Genomic DNA, 12,103 nt, shown 5'->3' on the forward strand with positions numbered 1-12,103 from the left:
GACCTCTGGGCTGCATCTGACCTGCAGATGCATTTTGTTTGGCCTGCACGGTGGCTGCACATGGCAGATTTTAAAAACGTGAATGCCAATCTCGGAAAGTCTGGTTTCACGTGAAAGCATTCTCAGAGTTGACGGCGTCTGACAGAAAGACGTGGTGCCAGACCAAACAATGCACTTTTGGGTGCGGGGTCATTGATTCTCCTTTAGCCAGACTACTCCATTCCTGACGGTAGTGACGCAAATGAAATACGATTTTAAAATGTTACCTTCTGATTTTGGTTTCACCATTTGAGAAAAAATATTCCCATAAAGAGTGACGAGTGACTTCATGTCAATTCCTTCTAATCCTTCCCGAAGCCCTTCTAAGGCTGGGCTAGAACGACAGTCTGGCTTGAGAGACAGCAGTCCTGGGATTAGTCTGGATTTTGCTGTGGAACCTGGGGCTCTCTTAACTTCTCTGGTTCTGAGCGTCCTCATCTATGGGGGAACAGGACCAAATAATTTCTAAGATTCTACTGGCTTCTTGAGATTCCAAAGGCATGAGAATAGAACGGAGACAACTAATTTTAAGAGGAGTCTGTGGGTAAAGGTGAAGAAACTAGAAGTCAGGGTCTGAAAGTTAGCACTGAGATGCCAGCCTAGAGAAATCTGGGAGGCCTTAGAGGAAAGAGCAGGAACGAAGGGGTAGAAGCTACAGTGACATGTGGGTTTCAACCATCTAAACTGGCCAAAGATGGAACAGGTGGGCTTGGGAGGGAGGGAAAGGGGGAGGGAGTGCTCCGTCACTGGAGATGTCCATCCCAGACCAGGCAGCCACTGGGAGGGGATGTTGTGGGGAGCAAAGGGTGGACGAGTCCCTTCCAAACATCTAGAGACAATGGGAAAGAAGCAGGGAGCCCCTCATCCACCTCCTGTCCTCAAAGAGTGTGGCTCACTAGGACATGCTCTGCCCACAAAAGGGATGGCAGCCTCTTGGTTGTTTTTAAACACTGTATTTTTAAAAATTTCTTTAAAATATTTACGACAGTAAAGGTCGTACTATGTGACAGGGGACAGATGCCTTTGATGTATCCCCCCTTCATTCCTACCTCACAACAAAGTTAAGGCATAAATTACTCGGCTGGGCACCAGGCATGCCTCTTGTCCTCGGGGCGCTGTCATTGGTAGTACCACTTGTCCCATGGGCTGGCAGATCAGACACTTGCCACCAAGGCTGCACAGGCTCCGGGGGTTCCTGCACCAGCTTTATCCAGTGCATTCCAGGGAGGACCCCTCAGCACTGGTCCAGCCCTTCTCCCCCATGGGTGATGGGTGATGGGTGGTTGGAAGGGAGGGATGGGAGGCCGTGAGAGGCTGTGTGTGTGTGTGTGTGTGTGTGTGTGTGTGTCGGGAGGGGGTGATGCAGGGAGGGGAGGCCCCCCACCTCTACCCCTGCCCACGGCCTGCAGCCTTGCCATCGCATCGGGACAGGCTGCGGGGGAAGACGAAGTGGGACCGTGGAGCCTGGGGACTGCGTCATCCACACTTCCGCCAGGCTCCCAGGAACACAAGCAGCAAGAGGGGTGGCAGCTGCTGAGAGCATGTTGGGAGGGGATGTGGGCGGTGGTCAGTGTGAACGCACCGTGGGGATGCGGGAGAGCCCGCCCACCTCCGCATCTTGGTGGGTGCCCAGTCTCCTAGGTCCCAGCTGCCCGTCCATCACAGTCTCTGCGTCCCAGAGTCTGTCTTCATCCAGGCCAATAGCTGTCACCGCTGGGCCCCTCAGGCAGGGGACGCTCCGGGGACCTATCTCTGGCCTGGGGAAGGGGTGAGGAGACTCGGGAGCCATGGACAGCGTTGGGGTGGGAGGACAGCGCAGAGTGCAGATCTGCTGTCCCCTTAGGTCCCACTGGAACTAGAGGCCTGGAGAGGGCAGAGTGGGTTTGCATTTGTAGTCTTCCCCTCTGGGTTTCTTCTGAGCATGGGGTGACGACGAATTTCTAGCACCTTAGTGATGGGGGCAGCAAATGCCCCCACAGAGCCTGGGGGTGGCTTTGGGGTGTACCTTGGGGGGGGGGTCCCTTTAAATCCCTAGGGATCTGTGTTGGAGGTACCATGGCTCCCAGTAGGACAGTCCCTCTTAAAACTGACTTGAGTTCTTTTCAGAGGGAGCAGACTTGGTCTCTCAGGAGATGAGGTCAAGTGCAAAGCGAGCCGGCGTCCTCTCCACCCCAGCTCGGTGGGCCACGGGCCTGCACACTGCCTGGGCCCGTGTCCTGGCCCCCATCAACTCTCAGCCTCCCCTGGAGCCTCACTCCAGCACTTTGGGGGTGGGGTCCAGGCCGGGCTCCCTCCTGCGCTTGGCACTTTTAAAGAAGCCGAGCTGTGGGAAGGCAAAGGGAGAAATCTCAGGGGTGGGCAGGGTGGACAGGGCCTGTCTCCCCTTCCTCCTCTCCCTTCACTCACTCTCTTAAGGCTTCTTTCCTCAGAAGCCTTCCCTGAACACCCCAGCTCATGCTGCATATCTCCCCTACCACCGCCAGGCTGCACAACGGGCCACTTAATTGGTGACAGGGAGGCTGGAACCAAGTGGACGGAGCCTGTGTCAAGAGGCAAGCAGTCATGCTCTTTGACGCTGCCCTAGTCAACACCCGTCTCTGGACCTCCTTCACATCATCTATAACAGGAAGAGGCTGAGACCAGGGGTTCTTAGCCTGAGGCTCAGAGACGGAGAAGGGCTTTTGGGGGACTTCTTAACAGTCTGACATGGTTAGAGACATTTTGTGGCTGTGTGTGCTTGCTTTTTTTCTGATCAGAGGAAGGCTAGCTTTCATTAAGTTCTCAGAGGGACCCACAAAAGGGTTGGAGCTGTAGGCTGAGTACCCTTTGGTGGCTCTAGCCCATCTGCCTGCTGTGGTGAGGAGTCAGCAAGTTCTGGGGAGGAGGCTGGATGGGCCCCAGCTCCCACGCGGAGGAGAACATGGGGACTGGACACAGAGCTCAGAGGCGGAGGCCCCAGGCCCGGACAGCCAGGATGCTGCCCCCCACCTGCACCCTGCGGGGGCCCTCACCTTCCACAGTGCCAGGACCAGCAGCGCCAGCAGCAGGAGGCCCCCCAGGGAGCTGCCCACGATGATCCAGATGGGGATCTGTGAGTCCTCTTGCTTGGAGATCTCAAATGTGATCTGCAAGGTGAGGGGTGAGGCCAGGTCAACAGCGCTACTGTTCTGGGGCCCAGGTGGTAGCCTGGGGAGGGGCAGGAGGGTAGGAGACAGCAGGCACCTGGTGGGAGAGCTGCATCCCCTTCCTCAGGGAGATGCTGAAGGGATGGGTTGCACCAGCCTGCTGAGAGGCCTCAGAGCTCCCAGCCCTGGTGCAGCAGACATCTGACTTAAGTGACCAAGTGATCCCACCTCCTCTTTGAGACGCTTTCTGCCTTGGGCCTGGGGCCACTCCACTCTCCCTGCTTTCTCCTTCTACCACATGGGACACTCTTTCTTGCTCTCTTTGCTGCTTCCTAAGTGTTGGTGTGTCCCATGGCTCTGGTGAGCTCGGGGATGACTTATGGAGTAGGCACCGTGGGCACGGCGCCCAGGGTCCATGGTGCTTTTAGGGGTCCACAGAAGTGTTCTAATTTCTTTTAAAGTTAGAATAAAAAAAGATAATCTTGTCTGGATTATAGTTGTCTTTATACAGACCAAGTCAGAAAATAATGCTTTTTAAAAAAATCTTGGTTATGGAGTAAGGCCCTGAAAGCAAAAGTGCCCAGGGCCGTGAGAGCCCTAACGCAGCCCCGGGGAAGCTCACTCAGTCCTAGGGCCGTAACCATCTTTATGCCTGCTGATGCTTTCACATTGCTACCTTCTACCTGGACTCTCCACTGCATTCCAGACTCATATCCAACTGTCTACTCGGCCTGCCTGGCATCTTTAACAGGTCCCCAAGTAAACTCCTGATCTCACTCCTCACCCTCAAACCTGTTCCTTCAACATCTTTCCCCTCAAAGCAAATGGCAGCCTTGTCCTTCCTTGCTCTTGCTTCTTCTATTGGTCACTGACTCTCACTTTCACACCCACGTGGACTCCGGCGAAGTCTATCTGCTCTACCTTTGAAACACCCAGAATGTGACTACTCCTGCCACCACCAAGGCTACCTCTTTGGACTGAGCACCCTCATCTCCCACCTGGAGACCGCAGCAGCCATCTAGCTGCCCCTTCTGCTTGTGTATCGCCCCCTACAGTCTGTTCTTGGAATAGTAGCCAGAGGCAGGGGATTTATTCTCTGCTCTGCTCTGTCCTCCAGGTTTTCCCATCTTCCTCAGAGTGAAAAACAGAGTCCTTGTCCTGGCCTGCAAGGCCCTGCACCCTCCAGCCCTGCTTATCTCGCCGGCCTCATCTCCTCCTCTGCTCCTTGCTCTCTCTACTCCAGCCCTCAGCCGCCCGGCTGCCAACACGCCCAGCACACGCCTGCTGCTGGGGCTTTGCATTGCTGTTCCTTCTGCTGGTGGGGCTCCCCCAACCCGCTTCGCTGCATGACACCACTGTATTTCTTCTAGTCTCTGTCTGCTGTCCCCTTATAGGCTTTCCCCAGTCTCCCTGTATAAAATAACACCCCTCGTCTCCACCCTTACGCACCTGCGTTTTTCTGGGCAGACCTTATCACCACTGACATTGTATGTATTTATGTTCGTTGACTCTTCCCCCCACCCCCATCTAGAGTGTCAGCTCCAGGGAGAGCAGGGGCTTTATCTATTTTGCTCACTGCTCTATCCTCAGTGCCTGGAACAGTGCCTGGGACAGAGCAGGAGCTCAGTCAACGCGCTGAAAGCCTGAACGAACGCACCCACGACAGCATGGCGGAGCCCGGCTTGGCCAGTGACTCTCTATTCAACTTGAGGCAAGCCTGCTCCCCTTCTGCCTTACCTCACACAGCTTCCGTTTCCATATCTGAAAAATGGACGTGGGGACGCCCCTCACAGTGCTGTGAAGACTAAGCAGGGTAACACGGCAAGTGTCGGTTGCGGTGCCCGGCACATAGGTAGGGCTCCACCAACAGCAGGTCCCCTCTATGCTCTTTCCATCCCTGAAGGCTGGGAGCTGGCTCTGCCTTCCCACACCAGCACCTCGCACAGAGCCAAGGCAACAGGGGCTTAAATTTTGGGTTGCTGGCTTTCTAAGAGAAGTGAGGCATCCAGAGCATATAAGAGGGGGTTTTGGGGGTGGGAAGTGGGAGTGGAAGGAGAAATCACTTAAACTAGTAAATGACAAATGGACTAGTGCGGAGAAAGGGGTGGTCTGTGTGTGCGTGGGGTGTCTGTACCATGCCTCTTCTCGCGTGATTGCCTGGAAAATTCCCACATGTCTCTCAAGATTCAGGTCAAGTGGACCGTCTCCTCCAGAAAGCCTTCCCTGGACATGGCTTGCTCTGACCAACCCCCATGCCAGCACCTGTGCTCTCCCCCAGACTGCACCCACACTTCGTTGTCCTCGCCCCCTTGTCTGCCTAATTCATCTGGGGGGTGAGCCTGAGTCACAGGATGAACACCTGACAAATGCTGAAGAAGGAACAAATGAAACAGCTCCTCGGGTGGATCTGCTGAATGCTGCCTCGGGCTTCTGTGCCGGCTCCCCCTCCTCCTGGCACACCCACACGCTGTTTGGGATCGACGTGTGTGTTTTATGGAGGTCTGGCTTCCTGACCAGGCCCATTTTGCTCTCCAGTGTCTCCTGGGGTGGGGCTGGTGGGTGACTGCGCATCTGGTACAGGACGCTCACCCGGAGCCCAGGCCAGGGCTGGGGATGTGGCCAGTGGAGGGCAGCAGCGTCCCACGCCCGAGACGCCCAGCTCCTTCCAGAGGACCCGCCTTTTTTTCAAGACCCAATTTCTCATTTTCCCAGAGAGCACCACAGGGAGCCTCACCCCTTTCCTAGACCCTGATTCAAGCCAGTCTGAGCTGAGACAGTCCAGTTTTACTCAATTCACAAAGAGTTCCAGTTCAGAGATAGCTCGAGTCCCTCGGTCTTCACAACTTCAGTTCGCAGCAGACTTCATTCATCAGATTTGAGGCGCGGATGCATGGGGATGGGAGGGTTGGCTGGCCGTTCTAGGCTGCCAGCCTGCCGAGACCCAGCCTCGCCGCCCTGAAGCAGGTGGGCAGGCAGGCAGGCCTGGGTTGTACTTCCGCTTCCTCTAGTGCAAAACACGCAGGTGTCCCTCCTTCTTCGCCTCCGGGGGCTGTTGAGGTGCAGCGCTTGGTGCCCCCGAGGGACAGCGCCAATGCCTGTTTCTGGCCCTGTTCTCCCCAGTTTTGCCCCTAACAGCCTGTTTGTCTTGATTTTCCCTCACCTCTGATGCTGCACTAACTGCTGGCAGGCCTGTCCATCTCTCTCCTGCAGGGGGCGTAGGAAAACTCTCGGGGAAGGGGCTACCCTTCCCCAAGCTGGCCTGGCCCAGGCCCAGGTCTGCAGGGTTCCCAGTGCTCACCTGGCGGCTGGGATCCTCCTCGCGGAAGATGAAAGGGCTGTGGAACTGCCTCTGCAAGGCTGCATGGACTGTGATTCTCACCAACTTGTACTTGAGCTGTGTAATCAGAGGCCTTGTCAGGTTCTGGCCCCTCTCCCGGGGGAGACTCCCCAGCACCTGCCTCCTCCAGCCTGGCCCCCCGGGGCTCTACTTACTGCTTTTAGGGACCTCAACCACAGGTTCCCCAGCAGATGGAAACTGATTTCCTGGTTGGGGGCCAGCCTCACATTGCAGTTGATGGAAACTACATCAGCGTTGCTGTGATTCTGAAAGAGAAGGTGGGTCTTAGGGTGAGCAGGGGCTTGGCCACCAGAGAGATGGCTCAGCTGCCCAGCTTGACCAAGTGGGGTTTTGTTCCTGAGGTAGGAGGGGCAGAGGACAAGGAAGAAGGAAGGGGATGGGGGTGGAGGACAAGGTAAGGACGGTATATCCGATGCTCCACTTGAAGTTGTGCATAACTGGGTGTATTTCAGGAACAGAACTTTGGGTCAACGTTAGGGTGCCTATAAATGTCACCACCATACAAACGCATTAAAGGGAAAATGATAGTATTACTGCAACAGATGCAGAAAAAAGCCTTTTATGAAATCCAACTTCTGTTTATGATAAAAACTCCCAGGGAATGTCCTGAATCTGAATAAGGGTGCTTATTTTAAAAAACCTGTGGCAAGTATCACATTTAATAATGAAAAATTAAAAATAATCCCTTTAAAAGCAGGATCAAGACAAGACGGTCATCATTTCTGTTTACCATTGCCCTTACAGCCAGAGCAATAAGACAAGAAAAACAATTTAAAAGGATTGAGTGGTAAAACTAAAACTATCATTACTTGCAGATACCAGCGTCCTAATAGAAAACCCAAACAAATCATCAAATAATGAAGATTTATCAGGTCAAACTTACTTGTGTTGCTCCCTCGCAGCCACCTCACCCCACCCAAGTTCAAGTCTTCAGTAAAGCGCACTACACGCCAAAGATGCTTTGTGTGAGGCATTTGAAAATGAACAAAATGAAAATAGCTAAGATTTTTATTTGGGTAAGGAATAGTGAAGGCACGCTCAGAAATTGGTATGTGGGCACAGAGGCAGCCCTGGGAACAGAAACCTGGACACTAGCAGATGTCTTGGGGAGGGCCTCAGGAGTGGGAGCTGGGCTGCCTTCCATCTCTGGGGGCAGGGAGGCCCCAGGTGATGTGGTCAGTGTCTCCAATACAAGCCCCATGTGGTCTTGCTCCTTCCTCCTCCCTCTGCTTGTCCGTATCCTCCCGGCCCTTTTAGGCACAGGGGCAAGTCCACGACCCCTGCTTCTCTACTCGAGGTTGTCTGCTCCACCGTCCCTCACTTGACACGTATCCCAGCCTCGCTACTTGGCTTCTTTACACACAATCCCATGTCTCCTGTGAGATGGTGAGCTCACTAAGGGCAAGAAGTATCTTTTTCTTATTCTGTGTCCTTTCAGTTTGAGGTTGGGACATAGAGGTGCTCGACAAGCTCTTCTGGACAAACTACTGGACAAGGAGCTCAGGCAGCCCCTTCTCCTCGTCCCCCGGGGCTCTTGGTGCAGGGGACACTCACCAGCTGTGGGGCACGACTCAGGTCCTCCTCCGTCGGGGCGTGCCGGTACTCAGTGCTGTTCCCCCAGATGTTACAGGACGTGTTTGCCTGCACGAGGACACACGCAACCAGCCTCACCACCAGCACTGGCAGACTCGGCGTCCCGGACATGGTCCTCTCTCCTCCTCTGCCCAGAGAAGGCCCGGCTGGCCCTGGGCTCGGGAGAAGGAGCTGAGGTCTGGGGACTTGGGGGCACACCTAGGGATATGTTTGTCCCCTCCCCTGTGCTGGCCCCCCGGGGCATGGGTACCTGGTCAGCGAGGAAGCCCTTCAGCAGCAGCAGCCGGTTGCCACCCCTGGTTGCGATGGGAACAGTGAACTTCATCATCACCCCGTGGATGGGGAACAAGCCCAAGTTTTGGATCTGTGGCCAGAGTGGGGGGAGGTGTCAGTACACCCAGCAGCAGTTGGGGGGTGGAGGACGAGGCTCACGGGGCGATCCCCCCAGCCAGGCCCCTTCAAGCCCCCTGGCTTTTTCACTGTAGATGCTCCAAAGCTCTTCCAGATCTCAGCGGGGGGCTACAGGATGAAACTGCATGAAAGCTGAAAGGGATGGGCTCCTGGAGGCTGAGGATGGGTCACTCGGGGGCCACGAGGCTGACAGCAAGGGTTACTTCCCTTTTCACCCTCTCTTGGCTGTGGTGCTGGTGGCCTCCCTGCACAGAGGTCGGGGTGGAGGTGGTGACAACAATTCCTTTATTGTGAGAAATAATCAGTAACTGATGCAGGATGTAAATAGTGAGCGTGTGTTGGTTCACGTTCTAGCCGTGATACATTTGGTGTCAGAGCCACAGGGATCACAAATAGGGCTTTGGAATCAGAAAGCCTGAGCACATAACCTGGGGCTGCCGCCACAGATGAGCCGTGTGGCCTTGGGCAGGTTACTACATCTCTCTTGGATGAGCCACTGAGGCATCTGCATGTTTCCAGCTGTCTGCCTGCTCCCAATTCTCACTCAGCAGTTCAGGGCTGGGGAGATCTCGGGGCACACTGTGGCAGAGACTCTAAACTGCTTCCTAATTCTCCTTCTCCCTCCTTCCTTAGTGACAGAAAGCAAGACAAAAAGGCATATTTCCTAGCCTCCCGGACAGCTGAATCACACCGTTTTGGACAATGAGAAGTAATTGGAAGTGCAAGGAACTGTCAAGGAGGTTTCTTAGTAGGCAGGGGTCTGGTCTGCTCTTCTCCCCTTCCTTCTTCCTGGAATGAGAACGTGATGGCTGGAGCTGCAGCCACCTTGGACTATGAGGTGAACTTGATAGGCTGATGATTGCATGTTGAGGATGGTGGAACAGACACAAGGAGACCCAATCCCGATGACTCTGTAAAGCTGCCAACTCTGGACTTCTTTTATGGGAGAGAATAAACCCCAGGGCATTTAGACCACTGGTTTTTTTTCATACTTTAAAAATTATAAGCAGCTACACCTAATCTTCACTGACACATCCTCGCAGTTCAGCCGCATAATTTTCCAGATGAGGACTGAGAGCCCCAGAGAGGGGAAGGGACTTGCCTAAAGTCACACAGTGAATGGGTGGCAGGGTTGAGGCTGAACCCCAGGCGCTAGCAATGATTCCAGATTCCTCCCCTCCCAGATGGGGGATCCTCAGCTCCTGTCTTTCGCTGTCTGCTTGACTCCCTTCCAGACTAACCTTGAAAACACAGTTGAAGGGAGGCCCAATGCCATGGTATCTCTCCAGCGAGCTGTTGGGCTTGACCTCGTAGTGGCTCAGGCTGCTGCTCCTGCAGGGACAGAGGACAGGGTCGCCATGAGCTCAGTCAGTGTAGGCTAGATGGATAAACGAATGGAAGAGGGTGTGGGCATGCACCCGCCTCCCCCTAGACCACAGCAAATACGTTTCCTCTTGTGTCCCTTGGGAGTGCTGTGTTGGGAAGGATTCTGAGGCTCAGTAGGAATAAACTCTGAGATCAATTAGCAATGTCTGCCTCGTGTGTGGGATGGCCATGAACCAGAAGAGCAAGTTATTTGCCACCCCTGCCCTTGCCTCCTGCCCAGGGGCATGACCTCTTTTGATCATGAACTTGCCCACTGTGCAGCGTTCCAGCCTCTAGTGGTGGCCGTGGGAGGGCCTGAACTTTCTGTCTGTTTGTGGTTACCTTCTGACTTCTCTGCCCTCCTGGGAGCTCTCAGGGGGCACACTGGGGACCACTGGCAGACTGAGGTGGGTGGGCGGTGGGAGCAGTCTGCCCTGCAGGGAGAAGCATTTTCTCACTGATGCTATTTAGAATTGCTAGTGCAAAGTGGTAATGAAATGCAGATGGACTTTTTAGCAGGTTTGACTATTTTAAAATTCTCTGCAGACCATTCCTCCGCTTATAGCCTGCACCTGGGGTGGATACTGCCTGCTGCTCCAGCCCTTCCCCTCCCCCACTGCGGGGAGCTCCCTGGGGACCAGGTCTGTATCTCTTCTTCCTCCATGTTGATGCCACCTCCCCTCCATGGACAAGGCGGGTGCACTCTCAAGGGGCATACCCGGCTGCTTCCCATAGTCCCTCAGCACGAGGGCCCTGGGGCCGCGGCCCACCTGGTGAAGAGCACGTCAGCCTCATACTTGAGGTGCAGGCGTAGGAGGGCCGTGTTGTCTTCCTTGGTGCTCTCTTCTTCGTCACTGTCACTGCAAGGAGAGCCGGCAGCGCCTGTGGTCAGGAAGGGACAGCCCTCCCTCCACCCAGCTCAGGGCAGCAGGGGGGTTCCAAGTCGGGCTGAGAAGCAGCATCCCCGTGCGTCTAGGTCTGCTGCACCAGAGCAGCCAGCCAGCAGGGTCATCAGAGGTGTCTCCCGGGAGGGGAAGGGCCGGGGAGGCAGGGGACCTGGAGACCTCAGCTTTCCCTGCCCTCTTTCTGGGTGCAGCACATCTGGGCTGGAGGCTGGGAGGACGGCGCCAGCTTGGTCACAGCGGCCTGTGTGCCCTCCTCATCTGTCAGATGGGCAAATCCTATGCTACCTACCCCCCGCCCCCCGCCCCGGGAGATGATGCCTCCAGGGCAAGGGTCTGCCCAAGAGAGGGGAAGAGCATGAGGAATTCACAGCAGAGCGTTTACTGACCCTTGAGCCGACCCCCCGTGAGCTGACTAGGGGTGCGCCAGCTCCCATGGGGGCTATGCTGCCTTGAAAAGGCTGGAGAGTGAAATTCAGAGGCATTAGAGGAAGTTCTGTTGAATATGCTTCCCTTCGCTTCTGAGCACCGTGAACTACCGGAGCAGATCATTTAGACATAAAAAAGGTGTGATTTCTGCTCATGACATACACTGTTTGATTTCCTTCGGAAACCTTACCCCAGATAGGTGCTTAGTTAGAAAAGGGAGATCTGACACACACAGATGCCCAGTGTCCCCTGCCTATATATGCCTAACTCACAAACACCCGCCAGCACCCACACTGCCAAGGACACTGCAGGCAAGGGCGTTCATGGCCCTGTGAGAACAAACTGCTTTCTAAGAGGGAGGCCTTAAGGTATCAACACATCTTACAAACTTCTCCTTGTGTCAAGTGAGGATTCCACCAGAGTGCACAGTCTGGCTAACTATACCTGGATACACACACGTGCTGCTGTGTTGACCCCCAGCACTCCTGTGACGGCTGACTGGTTTGCGCATGGGTGTGTGTGTTGGAATGTTGGTGCTTGGCTTGCCTGCAGTGTTTATTTCTCAGTGTGGAGAAGTTCTCAGGAGGGTTTATAAGGCTCCAGCCAGAATTCCTCCTCACCTCCGTGTGTTTATTACTGACATGGGCGATTCACGGTGTCAACCTACAGCAAGCTGCCTCAGGGAGGCCTGGGAGACAGACAGACAGACAGACCCACATAGAGTAATGAAAGGTCTTTTAAAATTGGAAGTTTCCAAGGGGAGAGAAGTTACCAGGACATAAAGAGCACTGGATAAGGAGTAGGAAAACTAGTTAGCGCCCAACTGTACTATTTACATGCTGTGTGTTGTTGGGAAATTCACTCAACCTCTCTGAGCTTTC

At 54.7% G+C, this 12,103-nt stretch overlaps 1 protein-coding gene across 2 annotated transcripts in view; it reads right to left on the reverse strand.

Annotated features, from left to right (window-relative positions):
* Nucleotides 1-976: 976 nt before the first annotated feature.
* The window catches only part of ITGA11 (integrin subunit alpha 11), a 125,473-nt gene continuing 114,346 nt past the window's right edge, over nt 977-12,103 (reverse strand). Inside the window, exons 23-30 of one of the 2 annotated variants that reach the window (XM_060169791.1) lie at nt 10,662-10,751; nt 9,768-9,858; nt 8,366-8,479; nt 8,077-8,163; nt 6,657-6,767; nt 6,463-6,558; nt 3,051-3,164; nt 977-1,902 (exon numbers count right to left, since the gene is read on the reverse strand). In XM_060169791.1, the coding sequence (XP_060025774.1) occupies nt 1,879-1,902; nt 3,051-3,164; nt 6,463-6,558; nt 6,657-6,767; nt 8,077-8,163; nt 8,366-8,479; nt 9,768-9,858; nt 10,662-10,751 (727 nt within the window). In that variant the 3' untranslated portion in view covers nt 977-1,878. Of the gene's footprint in view, nt 2,363-3,050; nt 3,165-6,462; nt 6,559-6,656; nt 6,768-8,076; nt 8,164-8,365; nt 8,480-9,767; nt 9,859-10,661; nt 10,752-12,103 lie in introns of both variants that reach the window. The other variant, XM_060169783.1, reaches the window with a different exon arrangement.

This window comes from Lagenorhynchus albirostris, chromosome 1 (genome assembly GCF_949774975.1).
Source record: "Lagenorhynchus albirostris chromosome 1, mLagAlb1.1, whole genome shotgun sequence".
Lineage (NCBI taxonomy): Eukaryota > Metazoa > Chordata > Mammalia > Artiodactyla > Delphinidae > Lagenorhynchus > Lagenorhynchus albirostris.